The sequence below is a fragment of the Mus caroli genome, unplaced genomic scaffold, assembly GCF_978045245.1.
Source record: "Mus caroli unplaced genomic scaffold, Mus_caroli_1 scaffold_3, whole genome shotgun sequence".
In the NCBI taxonomy this organism is placed as follows: Eukaryota; Metazoa; Chordata; class Mammalia; order Rodentia; family Muridae; genus Mus; species Mus caroli.
In genome coordinates, this window is record NW_028227258.1 from 18215031 (window position 1) to 18240779 (window position 25749).

The 25749-nt window shown below is 41.5% G+C and overlaps 1 protein-coding gene across 2 annotated transcripts in view; it reads right to left on the reverse strand.

Annotated features, from left to right (window-relative positions):
• Positions 1 to 4235: 4235 nt before the first annotated feature.
• Unc5c (unc-5 netrin receptor C) overlaps positions 4236 to 25749 on the reverse strand; it is a 351370-nt gene continuing 329856 nt past the window's right edge. For both annotated transcript variants that reach the window (XM_021157614.2, XM_021157613.3), the window contains 4 exons: positions 22413 to 22562; positions 21156 to 21320; positions 11421 to 11599; positions 4236 to 10720 (listed from right to left, as the gene is read on the reverse strand). In XM_021157614.2, coding sequence (XP_021013273.1) covers positions 10555 to 10720; positions 11421 to 11599; positions 21156 to 21320; positions 22413 to 22562 — 660 coding nt within the window. In that variant the 3' untranslated portion in view covers positions 4236 to 10554. The remainder of the gene's footprint in view (positions 10721 to 11420; positions 11600 to 21155; positions 21321 to 22412; positions 22563 to 25749) is intronic.

Genomic DNA, 25749 nt, shown 5'->3' on the forward strand with positions numbered 1-25749 from the left:
TCTCCCCATTCAAAAACTATGACTGGTGTCTCATAGTTGGGCCTTTTCTTTGTCTTTGAAATGACCACATGACAGCAGCTGGGAAAGGCAGCCTCTGAGGAAGCAGAGGCAGGTAAGCCTGTGCAGCAGCATCCTGAGGTAAGAATGAACTGGCTTCTTCCACTTTCTCTGTTTAGGGAACACTGTCATCTCCTGGGGGTGAGTAGTTGGTGGTTTGAGAGAAATGAAGAAAGTGTAAAGTTTCACTGTGGAAAATAACAGCTTACTTGGAGATACACCTTACTGGCTGAAGGCAAGGCTCAGGAACAGTGGAGGGTGTTGGTATTAAATGTTGGGTACCAGATCCCAGAGCTGCTTGAGGACTGTACTGGCTAGTTTTGTGTCAACTTGACACAGGCTGGAGTTATCACAGAGAAAGGAGCTTCAGTTGGGGAAATGCCTCCACGAGATCCAGCTGCAAGGCATTTTCTCAATTAGTGACCGAGAGGGGAGGTCCCCTTGTGGGTGGTGCCATCTATGGGCTGGCAGTCTTGGTTCTATAAGAGAGCAGGCTGAGCAAGCCAGGGGAAGAAAGCCAGTAAAGAACATCCCTCCATGGCTTCTGCATCAGCTCCTGCTTTCTGACCTGCTTGACTCCTGACTTCCTTGGTGATGAACAGCAGTATGGTGAATAAACCCTTTCCTACCCAACTTGCTTCTTGGTCATGATGTTTGTGCAGGAATAGAAACCCAGACTAAGACAAATTGGTACCAGCATAGTGTGGTATTCCTGTGACAACCTGACCATGTTTTGGGGAGGACCGTGGAAGGACTTTGGAACTTTGGAATAGAAGATCCATTCAGTGTTAAGAGCTCTGTGAGATTTTGTGTAGGAGTTTGGAGCATTAGCTCCTGCTTTCTGACCTGCTTGAGTTCCAGTCCTGACTTCTTTTGGTAAGGAACAGCAATTTGTAAATGTAAGTTGATTAAACCCCTTCCTCCCCAACTTGCTTCTTGGTCATGATGTTTGTGCAAGAATAGAAACCCTGATTAAGACCAAGGCTCACTCCTATGTCAGGGCTGGGATAAGAGGGTATGGTTGCAACTTTTCATGTCTGTTTTCTTCCCCATGAAGATTAGGCCAATGGCAACATCAATGCAAGGGGTGTTTCAGAGGATGCAATGAAGTGTGTACCAGCCAACCGTAAGCACCCGCTATCTACCAGCACTTGAACAAGCCCTTGCTGCCCCTTGTTTTTGTTGCTTTGTTTTCTTTTAATCACATATCATCTACATCGTAGGGTTTATTCATTCATGGAAATCAGTATGCAGGAATTGTTATCAAAGCGCTGTGTATCTTGAGCCTTTAGAGAACAGCATAAGACACACTTAATAAACTGAAGCTAGGTAACAGGACAGAATCCTGACAGTGTCGGCACTTGAATAGTGTGCTAGTATTCACTGAGGGGGTATGACTGAAATCCAGATCTGGGGGAGCAAGACCGAGAGGCAGAGGGTGTCATCTGAGGTAGTAGGCTTGGATTAGTAGACATGATTGTTGGTGATGAAAACCTGGAGTTCAGGTTTTGGGATTGGTTCTTGTGTATTTTGAAATCCTCGGTATGGTGGAAGCTTTACAAAGATTGCAAGAGCGAATTCTCCACAGCAGACCATGGGAGGATGAGTAAGAAGTCAGTGGAGTAAGGATTAGATTTAGAGATGGATTTGAAGGGACCTAATGATCTGAAGGGCAAGAAATAAGGATTACAGCAAGGGAGCCTCATGATATGAGAGAAACTGGCTATTTTGGGTTTAGGAATGAGACTCTTATCTCAGTAGCACCCCTCAACCTGAAACAAGAACTAGAAAGCCCTCTGCAAAGAGGAAATGGGGTGGGGGTGGGGAGACTATTTGCTGAGTGTGGACCTGGAGGACAGCTTGGGAAGCCTGAGTCTGAGGGACTCTATTTGAGATTGGAAAGAGAGGAAGCCCAAGACTTAAATTGGGCAGTTAAAATGGTTTGAATCATAGAAACTAGGGATTGAAAGGCCTGACATTTGGCATTTTAGTCTCTTACCGTTGTGCCAAGAAGGTACACCCCAATATTTGGGGTTCAGATGAGCTTAACTCTGTTCTCCCCTTTTCCTTTTATGATTCTTCAGGAACATATAATCTGTGAGCTCCCAATATTTTCAACCATACCTTGAGATAAAATGCTCTTCCACCCTTCCCTCCAGGCTCCTAAAAACTGGAATGAATATACGAGCACAGAGCTGCTCTTGATGGGAGAGCTATGGCTTCTCATCAGCCCAGCTTTGCTTTTCTGACAGTTTTCCTGGGTGTGCAGCTAACAACAGTTCAAGCCTGAGGAGACTTCCTGTTGGAATCAACAGTTCCCATTCTCCATCTTCTGCACGCTGTGGCTCAAGCCACGCTTTTCACGGGACTCAAAGGCAAGTGTCTAAATCCACCTGAGCTAAATGGGTTCTTCTCTTTCTGTGGACCACTTTACACTGGCAGGTTTCTTTTCTCATCGGAAATAGCAACAAAGTACAAAGGACAAGGAAGTCTCCTCATGCAGGGGAAATATCTAGGCTCTGTAATTCCTACTCAGCTTCTGATATTTATACAGTTGGGAGGTCTATGAGCTCCTAATATTTTCAACCATACCTTGAGATAAAATGCTCTTTCACCCTTCCCTCCAGGTTCTTAAAAACCGGAATGAATATACGAGCGCAGAGCTGCTCATGATGGGAGAGCTATGGCTTCTCATCAGCCCAGCTTTGCTTTTCTGGGACTGAGGAGCATTCTTTACCTGGTACCATCAAGTGACAGGGAGGAGTAGATTCAGGGCAAGTGTAGTCTCCCCTCCCCCAGCCTGAAACCTGCTTGCTCAGGAGTGGACCTTCCCACTCAATCGTTCTGCCACGCCCACTGCTGGAACCTGCCGCTTTGCTGTTTGAAGCCTTCATGTGATCACCCTGCTACTGGACTCCAAGATTATTTGGCGGGAATTGGGCCCCTCCCCCTTCCTTCATAATGGAGTGCCGAAATAGTAAAAATTGAACCTTGAGCAGAGACCTTTGTCTTAGTTCCTTCCTTATCTCGCGCAGCCCAGTCCCTCTTCTCTTCCAGGTTTCCAAAATGCCTTTCCAGGCTAGAACCCAGGTTGTGATCTACTGGCCAGACACAACAGGCAAGGTCAATCTCAGAACTCTAATGACCTCATAGACATGCTTTTGGGGATGAGAGCTCACTGATTTGACCTTGACAAAAACATTTGCATATTGTCCAACATGTAGGGCAACATCAGTGAAACTTGCAGCTACTGAATCTCAAAGAGGGAAGAGGCTGAGACTAAAGTGTATTGTGGAACATGGGTTGTATTTGCTTTGTGGCTAACTGGCTTTATTTGCTTCTTAATCAAATTGTCATTTATCCACAGACATCCCATGGAGACGATGTATGCAAGGCGCCCTTACATATTTTCATTATCTATCTCTTGAATAAATACTTGAGTTTGTCCCTGTTGTGTAGGTCCTGGGGGGAAAAGTTCTCTTCGCTATCAAAGTGGCTTGCCTTTGATGGTTAGCCAAGACAAGCCAAAAGGTCAAGGGGCAGATGGCATTCAATTTACAGTATTGCCCCAAGTCAGTGTGTCATTGAGCTGACTCTGCTCTTCGTCCCCAGAGGCATAGCTGTCTCACGTTAAACCTGGAAACTGGCTGCTTGCCCACCTGAGTCACTGAGGCCCTGCACTAAGGCAGACATGTCTTCTGGGATTCATGATAGCTCTGGGCTGCCTCATGAGGCTTGTCTTTTGTTTCCTGTTATATTGTAGTTATTTACAAACTCCACTGGAGATCAGCTCTTTGAGTGTAGCACATGGCCATGTTTATAATAGGATCCAGAAATGTTGATACAGGTGCTGGGGGATACTGATGTATTAACTGCGCCCCAGTATCCCTTGCAAGCTTTGCCACACTCCCCAGCCACATCCAGACAACGTAACCAGAGGTAGGTCAAGGCACTGGCCCAGAGATTGCTATGTGTGATGTAGCTGGAGAAGCATCCTTCTAGATCTTCACGCTACCATGGAGGAAGGTTGTGATCACCATTCATACAAGACTCAAAGGGTTTTTTTGTCTTCCTGAAAAAAAGAAAATCCCCACTAACTTCTGGACACGAAGCATCTCTATGTTATAAAGAAACAGAGCCTCTATTGCTTATAAATATAATTTATTACCTGTTTAAAAATTCTTTCTTACATTTGTACATGTTGGCTGACAAGAGTAAATGCAGGCAGTTTACAAACCAAGGGGACGGCAGGAAAATTGGGTGAGGCAACCAGAGAGAGAAAAGAGGCACACCCAAAGCTGGTACACCTCAACCACACAGCAAGGCGATGAGGATGAGCAGAATGCTGGAGAGCACTCTGCAGCCACTGGGGGTCATTAGAAAAGGAGTTGCATAGAAGATACAGCAAGACAGAATTCCATAACAAAGGAAGGAAGAAGTGGTCCATATCTGAGAAGCTAAGGTCGTGTTGTTTTGCTAAAAAAAAAGAAAAACTGACAAAGCATAAAATTTCAACCTGATACTTCTGAAGTTGAACTGGTCCAAAGAAGACAGCAGGAGGGCAGCCCAGCTTCTTTCTTTCTTTTTTTTTTTTTTTTAAAGCAGAAAGCTGGGGATTGTTCTCTCATGAATATGGGTTTTCTTCTTTAGAGCATGGAGGAAGATTACTGGTTCCTTACAGCTCAACATTAAGCTTAATAAACACAACACTGTGACATCTTACATACACACACATACACACACACACACATACACACAGTATACATACAATAATGATATTCCCTGGAACTTGGCTAAATACATTGTCTGAAGGGTGAGGGCATCAATACCCATAGTCGGACTAGGAACAAGTGAAAGAAAGAATGCGAGTCATGTCTTCAACTGGCTCCTCTTTCTTTCCGATATTCTTTGAGAAAAATATATCTGAATACATATGTATGCAGTTATAGGTGCCATTAATGTCTTTAGGAACACAGAAATGGGCAAAGGCATTTTCTACTAGCTGTGGATTTGTTTGGAATGCTATCTTAAAATGGGTTTAATACAGCACAGAGCTCATCAGGATACTTTGATGTTGCCACATCATCACTGAGTGAAGATCAAAGGCAGAGAGCTCATCCCTTAGGCTGCCCATCAGGACAACTAGCCCACAGTTCACAGTCACCATGGCCACGGGTCATCAGGCTCCATGGCATTAGGCCTTTGGCATATAAAGATGGTATGGGGTTTAGGCTTATTTAAAATGTGTCTTACAGTACTTTTACCTGCAATTTATAATTCTGCCATAGCACAGGTTCCCAAATGATATATAAAAAGCTGGTGTACCATAGCAAATAACATGGCTGGTGGACAGCTGATTGTATTTCAGGACACTCCCTGGTTTTCTGCTTAGCAACTAGTGGGTTTGGCCATGACCGTCCTGATATACGGCAGGGGTTTCCAATGTAGCATTCTGGTACTCTTGGGATAGATTCCTTCATATAAAGTTTAGTATACTGAAGACTTGCAGGTTGCCACTTACATCTCTCTGGCTTTGCCTGCTAGTATATTTATGGAGTGCATCTATTTGTCCTGAGGATACCCCAGCCACAATTAAATAGGCCTCTGAAAACACCTTTGGTTGAATAAGCCTGTTAATATCCCACCACAGATCAAGAAAGGAAATAGGCAAGCCCACTGGACTTCCTGAAGACTGTTGCAGTAAGTTTTCAGAAAAAGGGGCAACCATTTGACCAAAAGAACTAAAGGATCCACAACTGCATTGTTAGTTTGAAAAAATATTCCACCCTGGTACATGCAGGCCATTTCTACTCATTAAACCAATGAGCTTAAGTGTCAGCTTTTTGGAAACAGGTATGACTTCATATGGCTTACTTAGCCTATATGATCATAAATTAGTATTGGTTATAATAAGTATATTCCTCATAGTCCCAATCCCATCAAAAAATTATCGGGTGACTGTCAAAGTGGTCAGTGTAAGCAGAGGTGACACAATCGGATCTCTTGGGGTAGAGAAACAGTATTTTGTTGTATAGACAGAGAGTTATAAGGTTTTCAGTCAATGTCAGCTCAGTATGCTTTAAAAATACAAAAACAATACAAAACTAAAGGAGTAAGATAGTTGGTCCCACGAGGCACTCAGAAGGTAAAACCAGTTTTATTATCTTGAGAATAATAATAAAAATATTTTTCTTTTGGATCTATAAAATAAGATGCTCATTGGCCATTATCATCTTTACAAATGACTGATTTGAACAATGATGTTCTGGTTTACAAAGCTGCTCAGTAAAGGCATCTCAAGCCTAAGTCCACCCACACTGTGTTTCTGTAATCCTCCTTTGCCACCACTGGCCTTGGACTTAGGCCAGCACATATCTCTGAATAGATTACTTTTCCAGAGCAATTACTCAGCTCAAATTCATGTTCATCTTGAAGACCGGGGAATAAGTAAATCTTTCTTACTTTTTCTCTCATATTATCTAACATCCTTCTACATTGCTAGCTCCAGAGCGCAGACTGTAGGGATGTGTATGGATTCTGGGACAGAACATCCTCCCTATAAGCTCTCTTTATCCTATGGCTATGTAGGTGTGTGTGAATGACCCAGGATCACAGGTGCCAGGTCCTCATCAGAGACACACAGAGATGTAGGCAACCATCTATCTACTCTCTTCCAGATGTGAACTGTCTAAATCCTACCCTCTGAGTGTTTCCCTTTCAATCACTTTTAGGAGAAATGTCTTAAAAACCTAGTTTTAATACCTATTTTATAGAGGATCCTAAATATAGTCATTACAACTTTTCCCTAAAGAATGTCGCTACTCTTTGATAGTGGATTAATTAAAATCTGTAGAATCATAGCATATATGAAAATAGCTAATGATATACTTTGATCTTGGACCTCTTATTTCCCAAATTATCCTGAAGAGATTAATTTGCTCAGATCAGGATGGAATTCTTTGTATAGCAGAGACAATGTGTCTGCTTTGAAAATGTTTGGCTGTGACTTTCTTGACACATGCTTAGACTCAAGCCAATTTGAATTAATGTCAATAAGAAGAGAACATGAAGTTTTAGATTCCTAATCTCAGAAGGTCTAATTCATCTGAAGATCATTCGTCTTGATTAACAGCCACAACTTCCATGTCCATAGAGGCAGGATTCTCATTTACAAATGTAGAGCAGGTTTAAACAGGTATAGTGGTACATAGTTAAACTCTCACCACTTGAGAGGCTGTGGAAATAGGGTCGTGGATTTGAGGTTGTTCTGGGATACCTAGCAAGAATATATATGCCCAAGGGGATGCTATATGTTTGTATATGTGTGTGGAGCTGTTGGGTAGGGAATCTTCCTTCTTTATGAATACAGTTTATATTTCTAAAAGTCGGTGTTTTGGAATTAAACGATTTCAAATATGCAAAGCCCAATGACAATTTTCAGAGACTTTTTAAAATACAGATTCCATACATGTCTATCACAAGAAAGTAACTTAAGATGTGTATGAGTAAGTTGATAACGTGTTATACCCAGAAAAATTGTAAAATGGATAATTTAACTGAAGAATACGAGAATAAGAGAATTACACATGTAGGTAAATTTCACCATGTCTGTTTGTCACAAATGTCCAACTCCACAGGTACTTTGTTAATTTTTTGTAAGCTGTATATGACATTGAGTAACTATGTGGCAGGCCACTAGATGGCACCATGCACAAATCATTTGTTTTTCTACCCACCCACAGCAAGCAAGGCATTCCTGAGAAGCTCTGTAGAAGTCAGACATGCCACAGGGGTGATGCTGAAGCTCCCTCTAAAATGAAGTGTGGCAGGTGAAACGTGTGTGTTGGAGAGCGGCAATCTAACAACTATCGCTTTCTTCCAAAGGAGAAAGAGCAGGTTGCTCAGTGAAAATTATTTCATGTATGGTATGTTCTAGTTTGGAAACTGTCATTCACATGATAGAAAGCGGTTCTATGACAAATGATTCCTTCCTAAGAGATCAGTCATTTTCCTTTTCCTGTTGTGAGAGTCTGAATAAAAAAGCAAGTATCTCTAGATGCTTGAACATGAGGACTCTCAAAATATTCAATAATGTTGCTTTGGTTATATTCAGTATTTCTGTGTTGGTGACTTAACAGTTTTTAGGATAAATTAACCAGAATAGCAACATATTTGATCCTCTTGACTTAGCACAAAGCATTGAAGTTACACAGAACATCCAGGCCAGACCTCTCAGTTTCGATTTCTTGGATGGTTCCAAAATCCAAGTAGTGAAGAGGAACCTTCACACTTGTTTCAAGAGGCAGCAAAGTCTTCCTTCCTCTTACTTTTTAAGAGTATCAATCAAACTCTTAAAAGTTTGAACAAACTCATGCTTATAGATATCAGCCAACAAACTTGCTTAGGAGTATAGAATTTCCCTTCCACAGTCAGGGGGACCAGGATTTTATATATGAATATGGTTAGAGAAAGAGACTGTAGAATACATCTCTGAAAGAGAAGACAAACAGCATGAAGGAAGAGTCTCCACAACTGTATCCACAGTTCTTTAATGACTAGGATAGAAGAGTTAGAGTGTATCAGGAAGTAACAGAATCAGAGAGTATTAGGCAAAATGATTCCCAATGGAATCCATTCAGCAACCTGAATACTTCCAGCCCCAAAGTACACCACAGCCACATTTTGAAGGTTCAGACTTAAGGACATAGGTGCTTTCTATTTAACTATGTCAGTGGGGCTGCTAAGTTTTCATTCACTATCTGCTGAATGGAGTTCCTATATCAAAAAATAAAAACAAACAAAAACCAGGATGCTCCCAAGGAGAACTCATAGTATGCACAACTAACGTTTTACAGGATTAAAGCGCTAACCTACGTAAATACAACTGAATATTATTAAAGCAAAGACTAATAAAGAAAGAAAAATGTTACCAATTCATTCAGCTGCATGGGCTTTTTGTAGAAATGGTCTTGCAATCGTGAGATCAATAAATGAGTAAAAAGTAGAATTTACAATTAGTTGGAAGGTTGGACGATAGGGCCCCAGCAGAGGTCAAGACAATGGTAAGAAAAGGATGCCATCTTTCAGCGAACAACATCATGCAATAATGACACAAAGATAAAGACAAACAAATAAATGCGCGTTGAAGTCATCCCTGTTCAAGTCAATTCTGCCTGCAAGATAGAAAAGGCTGATGACATCTGAATGGGAGATCAGCATTCTGGAACCTTGAGATGATCTGGTCTCAACCTCAAAGTTTACAAAGAAGGACAATGAGTGCCAGTGAGTTTCAATGTTTTCCCCAAAGTCTCACAGTCAGACAGGAACCAACTCCACAAGGATAACTGGTTTCCTGATTCCTAGTTCAGACACTGTTCCCACAACCACACTGCCTCCCAGATAGCCACAAGAGTAAATGAACTTTACATAGAGAACTCTCCTCATGATAAGAGCAAGAACAGAAAGACTCTAACCGAGCAAGCTGAAAGAGCAGACATAGCCATTGAGCATTTCTGTCTTTTCCACCACAGCATGGTAGACCAAAGGTCAAGGAAGCAAAGCTATTGAACTAAACTGGTGACCATGCCCACCTCTTTAGGCAAGGAAGGGAGGCAGGTTTCGTCAACACCAAACACTAACAGTATTGCTAACTAAAACAAAAGGAAATTCTTTTTACTAGAATATTTTGTAATCATCATCAATAATAATGATAATATTTTTTTAAAAAACACTTGAAATTGCTTATTACAAACACACATGTGGTACAGAAATGTTTGTGTGGAGGAACATGAATCGCTACCTCCCCTGTAATGCTAGAGATCTGTTCCCAAAGGATACCAACGGGGTTCCCCCGGGAGATAAGGAATTTTCTCAATTTCTCCTTTACATTTAGATTCTCCACTTCCCTGATACCAATGCCAATACTGGTCCAACAAGTTTCAGAAACAGAACACTGATGGGAAGATTATCTGAGACACTTGATGTACATGATTTTTAGCAAAAGTCTGTGATTTCTCTGTAAATTACTAATCTGAAATAGACACAATAAACCGTCCACAGCTTCAACTTCAAATGATCTGAACAAAAATAGAACAAGCCATGGACAGTGTCTGCATCCCTGTCCAATTTGATGTAAACAACATTTGTAGAAACTGGGTTTGTTAAGAAAGTTTATCCATACATCTGGATAGCAATAAAAAGCGTTTCCTAGGAAACTGTAAGATCCTGTACCATACAGCATACAGCCCAACGAAGAGAAAATTAGATTGATTCTTAAATTCAAGGTACAAATTTACACAATTTTTCTTAACTCCCGCGGTGGTGCTGTCCGAATGAAGTGGGCGTGTACCTTGGTGGTTATATCTGTCCCCCACGTTTCCTGTTGCCATCTTGCCTGTTAGAGCGCCTTGGTCCTATCTGGATTTCCTCCTCAGATGTGGTTCTCCTGAACACAGACTCCCTGTGTAATTGTGTCCTTCAGCGTCAGTTCCAGTGTGGTCAATACTGTCCTTCTGCTGCCAAGGACACCACTGTCTCATGTCTTCCCATTTCTTCCAGGACGGCTGCCAGCATGCTCAGGTTTCCATCTGGGAAGTTCTGTGCTTCCCAAAGATCCAAGATTACGCCAGTTGGGCTCGATTTGGTGGCAAAGTAATTCAAGTACCTGCAATCAAGAATGGGAAAATATGCTTAGAGGTGTGATTTACAAGTCTATTTACAGTATTATCTTCTCTGCGTTGGCGCTAAACCTGTCTGTCTTGAAGCATTTCAGTCCCACCATGGATCCTAGTGAACTCCACTTAATGATTGCTCCGCTCCTAATTAGATCAGCTCCAGACAGGACATGTGCTGTTTAACTTTGTTAACCTCAACTCTGAATAGTATAATTTAAGAGACAACGTGTCTGTGGGTTTTGTTGTAAGTAGGAAATCAAGAGGCTGATGTTTTCTGTCCAGTCCGGACTCTGATGATCTTTGACAGGTCATGCCACATCTCTTCCTTGGAGGTGACAGATATTTTCTATGAAGCAGAGACTCTCAGGGTCTCTTTATAACTTAATACAAGTGCTTGTGTGAGCATGTAAATTATTCATCATGCATTGCGTCTTGTTCAACTGGCGATGGATGAACAATAATTACTTTAGTGAATAAACATCATATTTAGGAGCCCTTAGCACATGAGCTAGGCAAAGTCTATCACAAATCTTGACACTGATAAATGTCATATAACCCAGGAATTCTCTTGGAATTGTTTGGAAGCTCACAGTCAGAATGAAAATATAAACAAATGTGTAGTGGGAAGAGGAAAGCCCTGGTACCTCTGCTAAATGAAAACAGCAGGTCTAGAAGCCTGGGCACACTCACCTGTCCAGGTTGAGTTTATGGGCCAGCATCCTCCAGTCATGGCCTCTTGTTTGAGGGGCATCCAGGCTGCTGCATAGCTTCTGCCGGATAGGGAGAGGAATGCTGAAAGCACTTGGTCCAGTGACAGTGGTGATGGTGCTAGCAGGGTCCAGGAGAGGTAAGTCGATGCCAGTAGGTTCCTGTAGGAATGACACAACTTTCTTTTCAGAAGGCAAATGTAATCGCTGTTGATTCAGTCAGCATAATGCTTGACTCTCAGTTGGATAGTCTCTGTATCCAACTTGAGATGGATACAAAGAATACAGGTTCTCTTCTCTTCAAGAAAGACAGTCTCTTCCTGGCCTGGAAGTAGTGGGTTAGTAGAGGTAGAGGGAGATAGTTTTGTATAGCCCATGTTCAGAGTTCCTAGGTCAGGACTGGGCAGGACAGAAAGCTCTAGTACGATTCCACAATGGCTTCCCTAATGAGACACTCCAAGATAGCAGTTCTCATCCTGTGGCTCATGACCATTGGAAAACATAAACTCCTACTGGCCTCAGGAACTGAGAGACTTCTCAGTATCAAAATTACAGATATGAAAGTAACAACATAAATAAATTTATGGTTGGGAATTCCTAAGATCACAAGAAATACATGTTTTCCCATGGTCTCAGCCCACAGACTGAGAATGGTTGCTTTGGGAATGGAGAAGAGATAGAATGTCTATGTTCTCAAAGGTTTAGATGTTGGAAATGCTCAAAAGGGAACTTCTTCCTGAAGGAGTAAATAAATCTGAGAGAAATAAGATCTTCTAGAAGCCATCTAACCGTAAAGGCATCCTCTCTGTGAACACATAGGAGACTCCAGCTAGTCCTGTGAAGGTAGTTCCCTCCATCTCTTGCTTGATAAAATGGGGCGATGCTAAGATAGATCAAATTAAGGCAAACTTAAAAAAAATAGTAAACACAGAGTATTGCCTTAGGGCAAGCCACTAATGGTATCCTCTAATTGCTGAACCTCCTTGCTTATTTTTTTTAAATCCAATTTTAGTAGAGAAAACTATAAATTGGCTCTTAAAATAGTTTCAGCTCATAAAGCAGCACAAATGCAAAAATCTAAATTTCATCTGCAAGAGGAACTCTAATCATTTTCTGATCACTTCTGCTGGTCTGAAAGCAAGAGGAAACGTTGCCTGGGAACCATTAAAGCAATAGCAAGAAATCTTCTTGATCTGCTTTGATTGTTACCTCTTTTTTAAGGCAGGTAACGCCTTAGGGTGCACAAGTAGTTGCTGGAGGAGACACTAGGCACAGAGCCCAGGTCATCCTGAAGTCTGTGATGTCCTTCTAAATGCTGAGCTTAGGAGGTTATTGCCCCTGCTGTTAGAGCCCTCATGTCCTGCCCTGATTCTGAGGTCTCTGCAGACTTGGGATTGCAGGAGCTTTGAGGGGCCGGTGGGGTGTCTTAGCTGGCTGGCTCCCAAATGTGACTGACCCACAGGGTGATCTGCTTTTTGGGGATCAGTGCCCAACGGTGGTTTTCAACTTCTATCATCCCTCTAGATGAGACCCATTGAGGAGCTGGGGGACATGTGAGAGAAAATTGTTTTTCTGGGGTTTGTTTGTTTTATTGTTATTGTTTTTGAAATTAAAGAATATATATATATATATATATATATATATATATATATATATATATATATATATATTAGTCTTGACTTTGATCAAAGTATCAGGGCTCAGAAGCAATAACTTGGCAAAGAGATGGTGCCTGCTCTTGTATCTTAGCTCTGGTTCCATGGCTAGACTGTGGGCTGCTGCTCGGAAGCATCCAGCAGGATTAGAGAGCTCTGATGAGACTCAGAACCTGCAGCTCTTTCCCCTCAGGCACAGAGCTCTGCCAAAAAGCAAGAGTCCATAACCTCCAGGGTCACAGGGCTTCAAAAGCCCAAGCAGTGATTCATTTAGGGACACATATCAATGCTTGCTAGTGGACTATGTTGGCAATGTTAGGACTCAAGAGTTGTAGTGCTTATATTGGGCACAGCAATATTCATGACTGCATTGTTGTGGGGGAGCAGAAAAGTTCTACCCTATCACTAGTTTAGTGACTTCACCCAGGTTCAAGTTCTCTTACTCCTTATTGTGACTATTCCTTAAGTCCAGAAGGAAAACTTACCATCCCCTCAAGTATATCCCCACCTTGATTGTCCTTGGATGGGAGTGGAGGTTAAAGTCTGCAGAGGGAGGAACTGCCTTGTGAAGCATGGACTCTTATCCCCAAAGAGTTTCCTTATCATGATTGGCCACAGTGTCTTCCTGCTGCTTGCCTGTTCTCCCCCCCTACACTCCTGCCAGCCTGTCTTCCCACATGGCTCATCTTGCGCACCACTCTTCCCTGACCCTCTCTACCATTCATTCATTCATTGATTCATTTATTCATTCAGGGGAGTTTTAAATATCCTTTCTCCATGACATTCTAATCTTACAATTTTGAAGGTGTGTGTGTGTGTGCGCGCACATGCATGTGCATCTGTGCCATCATTTAGAAGCCAGGGGACAACTGTGAGTATCATTCCTCGGGTACTATAGCTCTTTAGAGTCCCGATCTCATCTAGAAGGCTAGGCTGTCTCTCTGTTGAGTACAGGAAGCCCCAGGCATTCCTCAGTCTCACCCGCCACCACCACCAAAGTACTGGGATTATTATTGCATGTTGCACCATGTCTAATGTTTTTACTTTTATTTTTTATATGGGTTCCAGAGATCAAAATCAGGTTGTTCAACGTTATCAATCGAGCCATCTCCCCAATCCTAATCTTTTAACATGTAATTAACTGTATGTGGTTAGTGTTCTGACTTCATACAAGCATAAAAGGTGAGGTGACTGAATCTCATTGCTCTTTTCTTTAACCCCTATCTTTCCAGTCTCCAGTTCTTAGTATGCTACTTTCAGGTCAGTGTCTTATTGTTGTTCTTTGTTTGAGAGAGAGAAAGGGACACATACACATAGGGATTTGCTCTTCTGCTGTTTGGCTTATTTTTTTCCCAAACATTTTTTTAATTCGTTTTTTTCTTCATTTACATTTCAAATGCTATCCCAAAAGTCTTCCATACCCCCCCCCACTCCCCTACCCACCCACTCCACTTCTTGGCCCTGGCATTCCCCTGTACTGAGGCATATAAAGTTTGCAAGACCAAAGGGTCTCTCTTCCCAAAGATGGCCGACTAGGCCATCTTCTGCTACATATGCACGGCCCCCAATAGAGGAGCTAGAGAAAGTACCTAAGGAGCTAAAGGGATCTGCAACCCTATAGGTGGAACAACAATATGAACTAACCAGTACCCCTGGAGCTGTTTGGCTTATTTTACCTAACATAATGACTTCTACCCAGTTCTAGCTATTTCATGGCAAATTACAGGAGTCCATTATTCTTTATGTCTAAGTAATGCTCCATTGTTCTACACAGCATATTCATTTTCTAGAGGGTGGCCAGGCTGAATCTGTGACTTAACTATTGCGAATTTTGCTGCAAAACACAAGGGCACATAGGCATGTTTAACTAAGCATGCTAGTTCAATTTCCTCTGGTTATATACTTAGAAGTGGGATAGTTGGATCATACAGTAGACTATTTTTAGTATTTTTAGGTACCTTTATAACAACTGTACTAATTTACATTCTCATCAACCATGTGAGAGTCCTTGTTGGCCACATGCTCATTAGCATTTATTGTTTGTCATTTTGATCGTAGCCCTACTAACTGGGGTGAATGACATCACATGGTGGCTTTGATTTGTATTCCCTGATGGCTAACTGAGCAATTTTTCCCATGTATGTTGGCCATTCATATTCTTTGGAGAAGGGCCTCTGTCATAATTTTCTCATTTTAAAAGTTAAATTAATTTTTTTTTTAGTTCTTTCTGTTTTCTGGATAAGAACAGTCACATTTAAGGCTATGATGTGTTTTCTCCCTTCCCGTAGTTCTCTCCCCATGTACTGATCATTTCCTTTGCTGTGCAAAAGCTTTGTAATTTGAGGTGATTGTAGCTGTCAGTTTTTTTCTCTATCTCCTGAGGTTTGGTTTTCCTATCCAGAATATCATTACCTTTAACAAGGTTTTGAGTTGTTTCCATTGTGCTTTTTTTCTTCAGTAGTTTCCAAGATTCAGGTTTGGTTTTGTGTGTTAGGTGAGGAGGATTGTGTCTCAGTATTCTGCATGTGTTGATTTTCCCCATTATCATAAGTTAAGGAAGCTGTCCTCAGTCCAGTGTGCAGTGTTGGTGCTTCCATTGAAACCTCCCTTGATGTCCATGCATACATTTATTTCTGGGATGCAGCATGACTGACTGTGTGCATCTGCATTGTTTGGGATGCTATGGCTCCACAGTGAGTGTTAGAATCAGGATCAGGTATTGTGATGACCCCTCCTTTACTGATTTCACCCAAGACTGTCCTAGGTATTTATTTTTTAAGAAATATAATTTAATCCTTATGAATTTTAGGTGTGCATTGGACCTGCGGATGACTCTGGGTAATATAGACATTTTAAATCATTATTTTTTGTTATTCATGGACATGGGAGTTTCTTTCCCATCTTGTATGTGTGTGTGTGCTATTCAATATTTTTCATGAGTGGTTTTTGCTTTTAATTGTGGAATTTTTCTGCCTCCATTAAGGTTTTCCAAGGTATATTTTCCTTCTCTGCCTACTGTAAACACCATTGTAGTCATGAATTCTCTCAACAATTCATCTTTGATATATAAATAAGCTAATGACTTTTGAAAGTTGATTTTGTATGTGACTTTGGAATAATCAATTATTATATTCTTTGGGATCTATTTTCCTATGGATAGATCATACCATGTGCATAAAGAGAGACTTTAATTTTTTTTCTTTCCAATTTGTCTGTCTTGTCTTTCTCTTGTCAATTGCTCTGTATATTTGTATTATTCTTAGTAAGAGATATGAGGGTGGATACTTATATATATGTGTCCCTGTTCTAAAGGAAACTACCTTCAGCTTTTTCCTTCTCAGTATGATAAAGTTGTAGGTTTACCATATATTATATTTTTATGTTCATGTATGCCTCTTTAATATCTAATATGTTCAAGGTTTTTAACATCTATAGTTGTTGAATTGTATTGTGCCCTTCCTATATCATGGATGCTCATATAATTTATATTCATCATTCTGTACATATGATACATGGTGTTTAGTTTGCATGTATTAAGCCATCCTTTCATGCTTAGGATGAAACCTCTTGATCAGAATTTTGTTGAGCGTTTTTATGTCTATTTTGTCATAGGTTTTGGTCTTTAGCTGTTGCATGTCAAATTTTCTTAAAAGCAATGCTGGTATCATAGATTCAGCTTCAGAAACTGCCCTCTCATGAAAACTGTGGAATAGTGTCCAAAGAATTGAACTTAGTTTTTCTTTAAAAGTCTAGCCCCCAGTTTTATTCAATCAGTGAGTGATATGCACAGCCCCTACCTAGGGCTATGTGGGACTCTGAAGGGAAATGGTGGAAGCTGAGCTCCAGTTCTGACATGGAGTCAGGAACCCCTACAACTCTGCTCCCCTGACTTCTCAGTCTGCCATCTTGGTGTCACTTGGCTGACTGAGGGCTGGCACACTCTCCTGCTTCTCATTCCTACCACCACTTCTAGAAGAAGCCCTCTGACAGGCCTTTTCCTTTAGTATCTTCTGCACATGCCTTAAAATTTGGCCCAAAGGCCATGTGCTACAACATCCCTCTTTATATATGCCGAGATACCCTACTTGGAGGACGCCAGGACATGGCCACAGCTCTTCAGTGTTCCTCAGATTCAGCCCTATGCAGACTGAATGGACTTTGCTCTCTTAATTTCTGGTCAGGCAGAGTATTTTATTTGTTGTTTTATCAACAGATTCCCTGTAATATTCACATGGCACTTTGTTCAATGAAGCTACACAGTCACTGTTTGCCTAAATGGGAGCAGGCACTTTTTGCTAAGGTGGGAAGACAGGAAAACCATTCCTGATAAATAATTCCACCTGCAGAGTAGAGTTCTCGTTTACTTCTAACTAAATGTGAATGAGGGCTTGATTTATCTCACTGGTTAAACCCTGAGGATGAAGCAAGGCTAGTTTAAAATAGATATCGGTCTTAGGAAACTCTCATACACTCAGCTCATCCCTGTCTTGTTGAGTAAGGAACCCGCACCATTTTATGTGGACATTTCCCTAACTTCTAACTTGGCTACTCTGCCTATGTCTTGGAGTCTATGAAACAAGCTTTGTACTACACTTATTGGATGGCTGGTAGTATACTTTAATACATTGAAGGTAATCAAAGAAAATGCACGCATACATTTATGTTTACAATTCATGTAGTAATTTTCATTTTCTATTGCCTTCTCCTTTACTTCCAGGTAAAAGTAGAGATTACTTTCACAGAATGTTTATTACAATAATCTTTTATGATACCGGAACCATCTGCTTTTGATGTTATAATTTTCTTAGTTAACCATATGATTTTTCAGCATTAACCAAACATCTGTTCTGGGTGATCAACCCCCAAATTTCGTTGGGTGGTAGTTTTCTTCATATAGTTTATGGAAGACATAACCCCCCTCTACATCTTAAGATTCCTTCCTTCCTTCCTTCCTTCCTTCCTTCCTTCCTTCCTTCCTTCCTTCCTTCCTTCCTTCCTTCCTCTGTCTCTCTCTGTCACTGTCTCTCCCTCCCTCTTTCTCTTCTCTTCTTTTCTTGCTTTCTGGCTTTTTGAGACAGGGCTTCTCTGTTTAGCCCTGGCTATCTCAGAACTCTCACTCTAGATCCGACTGACCTCGAAGTCAGATAGTTGTGATCTGCAATATGGATACTGGAGCTATACCCAGGTCTTGTGCAAGAACAGAAAGTGCTCTGAACCATCTGTTCAATCTGAGCTTTAACTTGGATTTTGAGAACAGGACATGTGATGCTTACGCTGGCAAATGGATTCTACTGATCAGAGAGGCAATGCTTGCTAAAGCCAGTTATTCCAGTAGAGGAATAGTGGATATGATTATGTGCTATGAAGCAAGTTCTACTTATGGCAATCCTTAAACATTCAGGTACTGAATTTTTTCACCAGCCCTAAGAAATAATGGTATACCAGGTTAAACTTAAAAAATGATCAAGAGAAGATAATTGGGTAGATAATTCCTACTGAACTATTCTCTTGGAAATTTATTAGGATTGGTCTTCGTCTGCTGCCAAAATGATACCAAAGCCGAAGACAACATTTCAAGTTTTCCTTTCTTCTCTGTACCATATTTTCACTTTGGACAAATTTCTTACCCCACCCCTATCTAAAGAAACCAAAAAATGAAATATCTTCCATAATTTTCATTGTGACATCCAGTCACAGCAACATTTCAGTTTTCTAGGTATTTTTACTTCTGAAACCTCTTTTCTTCAGTGAGAGGCTTTTAGGAGCCTTTGGTAAGGGGAACAGAACAGGTGGTGGCTCTTGAGTATGATGCCTGGTCCAGACTGGTCCCTATGGTGGGCGAAGGTTCTACCCTGGGCTCTAGAGGCCCTAAATTATGTGATTTTATAAGTGACTGGTAAGTGACCTTCCTTAGTAGGTCACTAGTGAGAAAAGGGGGGGGGGAACCAATGTATTCTAAACAAGACAGATAATTCTCTGGGGATATGACGTTGGAGTTAGCTGTTAGCTTGCTTTGTGATGGAAGGAGCATGGCTCAGAAGAAAATAACCACAAATGAAGACTTTTCTCTATTTATACCAACTTTTGAATCATACTGGGCCACTTCTCAGTCTTTGATGAGGACTTGGGTCACTGGACTCCTCAGAGCCCACGATTCTGCCTAGAGCCTCACATTGCTGCAGCATCAGCACCAGTACCAGAAACCTCCTCCCTCTTCCAGAACCCAACCTGCATTCAATTGATAACCACAGTGATGGATTGCTGGAACCCAGAAGTACAAGCCATAGAGTGCTCCCAAATCCCCAACGTTTTTTCCCAGTCTGGTCATTTTTCCATCCTGAGTTTCATGTGCTTGTCTGTCACACATGGGCAAATGCCTGCCGCGTGACTACAGGGCTGGCCTCTGAGCCGACTGCCAAGTTGCAAAAGCAATCATTTTTTCTCTGTGTTGGCACCAGAAAGGAGTCCTTAAGTTGTGATCACACTTTGCAAAACTGCCCTTTCTGTGTGAGGAGCTAGCAGCCCTCCCTGGTGGGGGAGAACTCGGAGCAGCTCTCATTTCTTTGTGGCTGCATCTGATCCACCTTTTCAGGGAGCAGCAAATGTTCATGCTGAACAGAAAGCACGCATCAAAGGGCCAGACTCCTCACCCCCCTCCAAAATTCCACAGCCTTTGTTGTCACAGGAGCTGGGGGGTTATTGAACTTTGCAGACCTGCTGGGCCAGGAAAGTGAAAACACCCTCCGAAGCCAGCAGGGGTGGTGCTGTGTGCCTGGGAGATAGGGCTGTGCATCCAAAGGCCCGGCGGTTGCCATGGCACCCTGACACAGAGATCATTCCTTATGAATGTCACCGAGGTCTGTGACTAAAGTTGTTTATGAGTCAAAAGTCTCATGAAACTACAGGAGGAGAGGATCGCTGCGCCTCACAGGCTGTGGGAAAGAAGATTGGAGCTTCAATGAGCTCACATGCTTCCCCCCTCCACCTCTGCCTCTGTTTGCTAAGGAAGATCATCTTTAAAAAGGACATGTGCCACAAGACAGGCTGAACAGACTGACATTGCAGTCATCTCCAAGCAGAAGACAAAAAAGAGTGTTTTAAATCATACTCTGCTGGCTGTAGTAGTGTGCATGGGCTTTGTCGCTCGAGCACACAGCAGCATGGAGCTGAGCTCCAAGGGGCCTCACAGGGCAGCTTTCTGAGCAAATGGCTTATTCATACTCCTTTGTTCCTCCTACATGAAGGCTTACCGCTTTTCAAACCATAGTCTTTGCATCCAAAGAGGACAGATAAGGTCATGGGTACCTCCTATTTCCTTACAGAGAGGTTTGAAATAACAGCAACTATTGTTACTGCTGGAATATGAATGTATAAAAATGCCCAGCTGCGTGTGTGAAAATCATAGTGGACAAAGGCAAAAATGACCACTATGGAGAGTATAGATTTTCTTCTGTTCCTGGAGTATCTCCCAAACTCTGGGGTAAAGGACATCTTCTCTAATATTTGGAGGTTAGAGAAAGAAAGGAGACCTAAAAGTTTCTCCCTCAATATGGGTGCAAAGTGGGTTAACAGGCACCCCTCTTTTCCTTCATTCCACTATGACAAAATGACAGAAGTCCCTGTGAGAGAAAGGTGGGCAGATGAAGAATGCTGGTGGAAAGTGCCATGTGCATGCTACTAAAACCTTGCAATTGAAGTTCAGATCTCAATTGTGGTTTTCTTGTAGTGTTAAAATGTGGTCTCACTATGTGGCCATGGCTGGCCTAACAACTCACAACTTAGGCTGAGGTAGTTATGGGTTTGAAGCAATTCTCAGGAGTGTTGGGGATTACCAGGATTTACTGTCATGTCTTGTTCTCAGATCTCTTTTTGTAAGTTATAGTATGAATATTAAATGGATGGCATAAGAAAACTTATTTTGGAAAAAACGATTCCTTTTCCAGTTGCATTAAGGACATAGGAACAGCTTGGGACATCTTTCATGTTATTTACACAAGGAAGGCTTTGTCCACCCCTAACCATTCTTTCCCAGGATATTCTCCAGGATCCTAAGAGTGTCTTACCTCTGACACAGTACAGTTGAGCTGGAAGATCTGCCCTTCTCCTTCAACCTGCCGCACACAGAGTTTGCAAACCAGTTCTACTGTGTTTAGACTGAGTCTTTCCAGAGTGAAGGTGCAGTGGAGGTTTCTTTGAGAGCCACTCCAGATGTGGTAAAATGGAATTTCCTGCAAGACATGGGGTGCTAACCATAAACAAGACATGCTGGGTACACCAACCAAACACTACAGCTTTTCAGTTCTCCACCTCATCCAACTTCATGACTGCTCTCTGCACAAATATGGCCTCATCTCTCTTCATACAAGAAACAGAGAGATGCAGAGAGTTTAAGAAACATCTAATGTCAAATAGTGAGGAAGTTGATTGCTTGAGACTGGAACTCATGGAATCAACTCTAGAGACCACACCTAACTAGAGTATCTACCTGTCATTTAGAAAAGCAGCCATTGTTAATGAGGTGATTAAAGAGTTTAGAAAGATCCTAAAATAAACCTTCCATTCTCTTATCATTTCTCATTAAAAGGGATCTCTGGTGTGATGTATTAGAGAAGAGCAAAGCTAGCCACAGGATGTTGTGATGATCCCACATCTTTTCATGCCTTTACCCTCCCTTTGCCCAGTGCAGGGGCAGCTAAAGCTCACTGCAGTTGGAAATTGGTCCTTACAGAACAGTCCTTAGCCTGAGAGGCACGAAGCCCATACCAGATGCTTACTTGTCACTGTCAGAATTACTGTGCAGAGCCAATCCTATATGCTTGTGGCAATTAAGCCAAGGAAAGGATTCATGAATGAATACAGGGTTTAGGTTGAGGTTCTGGTGCCACACTCAGAACCAGTGAGTGACAGCGCCATTCACTGACATTCTGTGTCAGCCACCAAACTTTGATTCCGGCAAAGTGCAGAGGTTATGCTAGCTAGCAAAATGGAAAACCAATGCATGTCAGATCAGGTAGCAGTGCACCATTTCCTCCCTGGGATGCACTTGAGGCTGTTCCTATTAATGAAGTAAATGTTGAAAACTAACTTACTGAAACAACAGTACAGTTATAATAATAAAAAGATACTTTAAAAACTATTCCGTTTAGTATGTTTATTGGGCATTTTTTCAAAACCCTGGCTTCACACTGTTTTGAAGAAATAAGTGTTGGCATGGGAGACTTTGGCAATGTCCCCAAAGAAGGAGATACATATGACCATAAAATCTGAATCATCTGTCTTATATCTGTTTCCAAGTAGTGAGTGTCTCTTGGTAGTCTCACCTGATACTTAGCCAGCAATTTGCTCTTCCAGAGGGAATGGGCGATGTCATGAATAGACAGGCGCAGGTTGTGGATGCTGCCTTTAAAATGAAGAGCCTTGGGTTCTTCTAGGAGCTGTCCTCCCATTTGCCTCTCCAGTTGTAGAACTTCCTACAAGGACACATCCCCAAACAAGGTATATTATTGATTGACCTGCCTAATTTCCATCAGACCTCTCATCAAGTAAATAAGTTTCTTCCCCTGTCTGTTGGATAGAGTACCGTACTTCACTAACGCCAGGAATACAAACACCTGTGAGGCTGAGACTTTAGTATGAAATCCTGACCATCTTGCATAGTCTTAAGCTGCATTGGCAAGTAGCCTGTGGAATTTGCATCACACCACATGTGAGAAAACTCAGCAGTTTGTTTTTTTGTAGTTGGCAAGAACAAGAGACTTACATTGAGATGGGCATAGATATGAATACAAGTAAAATAGTGATAGAAATAGAGGTAAACTAATAAGGAAGTAGATTTTCATTGAAATTTGAAAGGGACTGTTAATTAATTAAAAGGTGACTTCTTTTGGTACATTTGATAAAAGTAACAAACAACAACCAAAAAATGTGAATTATTTTTGACATTTAGTCCAGTCTGTTATGGCTTATTTATGTACAGGAATGTATAAAGTACCTAAGTCACAATTACTAAAACTTTGTGTGTGTGTGTGTGTGTGTGTGCATAGACACAAAGGCAAACCTTGAGTGACATTCATTTGATGTTCGCCTTTGTTCAGAGATAGGGGTTCTCACTAGCCTGGATGTCTTCAAATAGGTTAGCCAGGGGACCTCAGAGGTTGACTCTTCAGTTTCCCTGGTTTGGGGATTAGGAGCATGTGCTATCATACCCAATATTTTTTGTAACATAGGCTTTTGGACTTCATGGCCAGAACTTTACCAACTGAGCCTATTATGTATATCCTATTAGAGAAACCTTTGCATTCAGATAATGACAATTGAAAACAATATTTTCAGAACCAAACATCTATCCAGATTAGATTTTAAAAGAGACTGCCCCATCTCTAAAACTTTCTAGGTGAATAAACCCCAACCCACCCTTCATTTACAGTATAAAGATGTTACAGAAAGACAAAGTCTATATTCACTTCCATTCTTCAAGCTGCTTAATGGGACTTAATGAAGCATTTCCATCTACAGCTGAAATTATCCAAACAGCAGCTTACTGTAAGTTATTAATACCAATGCATGAAATGAATCTCCCTTGTACAGCTCTCATGCTCCCAAAATTTTAATGATTAAAATATTGTATAATTCATGACCTTTTAAAAGTGGGGATTCAGGAAAATAACCATAGTTGTAAATAACATAAAGCAAAAGATGGTTGTCTTTGGCAGTGATATTTCTGCAAACAAGAGGGAAGTCAAGACTAAAGGCATCCATCCAGAATGCAACCTGCATGCACTGAAGATCAACCAAGGTATGAGATACAGAGGCTCCACACAGGGTCCTTAGATACACAGTTGTATCTATGCTGTGAAATACCCAGAGAAACATATGCTTTGCATTTGTTGAGTGACTACTGAGCCACACTCTGGACATCTAGTCACTACTGAGCTCAACAACATCATGGATAACATGCAAACAGCTCAGTGAAACTGCTGCTTCCTGGGTTCTTAACTTCTTTCACCAACTGCTGAAAGGTCCTTTGAGGCAAAGAAAATACTAGGATAATGGGGAACATAGTCTCAGATAGGGAGTCCTCTAATTAGTGTCTAATGGAAACCATGAGGCAAGATCCCTCTGGCACAAATGAGTGTGTGGTCCAGATGTCTGATAGTATTGACCTGCCCTCCTCCATGGCTGCCGATGAGTAGCTATTACTTGTGACAGGAGCTGAGCAGCCAGCTAGCCACTCTGACTCAGAATCCATGTCACTAAGCCCTAGGTCTGCTGTGCTTACCTCAGCAGACTTCCAGGGTCCCCAGTAGGACCTACAGATATAGCCAGCCCACTATCACACATAGCCACCCTCCCTGACACTGCACACCACTTTCACTGACAAGAATCTTCTGTCAGCCTGTGGAACAGGGAAGAGATGTGAGGGTTAATGGCAGTTGCTTCTGCTTCAGCAGGAACACATAATGAGCTTATGTTGATCATGTTCAGTGTCTAGTTAGCATAATAGAGAAAGCTGGTGTTCCCAGAGAACCTGGCACCTGACAAATTCTAAAGCTAAAATGATGTTTGTTTATAAGCCATTAGAAGAAAAGAAACATAATTAGAAATCTTTGAGATTACAGTCATGCCAATCAATCAGTTCTAGCTTCTTTCCAGGATGCCCTAATTACCTCATCAAGACATCTAAAGAGCAATCGATAGTAATTATCTGATTACTATAGATCTTCATTACATCCAAATTATCTCCCTGGGATGTCTGAAAGAAGATGCATTGTATTCTGGGAGGTAATTGTACCCAACAATGCAGAATGCACACCCCATCCCTACAGTCAACATAGAGTGCCAGAAGACAGCACCTTATCATTATCAGTTTTCTTGGCAGGATGAACAACCTAACAAAATCTTAGCTGTCCATTGGCCGTGACCTTGATGTCAAGAAATTTTGAAAGCCAAGTCTGGGTTGGAGTCAGTCCAAGACTAAGGCTCAGTATTTAATTTCTCAGAAGTCATGCTAGGGAATTTTCTCTCATGAAGAGTGGGCCTAGAATGGCTTCAAAGAAAGAAAACAAACAACCAAACAACAAAGTACCACATAGCAGCAGTGGGGGCAAAGAATACTCTCTCTCTCTCTCTCTCTCTCTCTCTCTCTCTCTCTCTCTCTCTCTCTCTCTCTCTCTCTCTCATTTCCCCATCAATCAGGAAGCCCATAATAAGCTTTTGTGCAGAGCTAGAACATGAGCTCTTGACCATTTCTATCAGTAAACCAATAGGATGTATCATCTACCAATAAATACCTGATTGTTTTATTTTAATTTATTCTCAAATTATAAGCCCATATTAGCACATTAATATAAAAAACAAAGGTATAAGCTGAGATTAATAAATGCAGAAGTACTAATGTTGTCTTTTGTTAGCCAGTGGGGCCCTGGGCTTGAGGTGTGTGAACTTGTTCTCTGTCTTAAAGATAACTGGTATAAGCAGATGTTCTCACAACAATATTTGGGTGAGGAATTAACTCAAGAATATTACTCAAATTTAACACAGGTTTTTACTTAAAAGTAGCGACTAGTGCTGTTACAATTAAGATATTCAACTTGATAAAAAAAAAAAAGCATGATTTATAGGAGACAAGAACCAAAAGCACTGGATGGATGTGGTGGC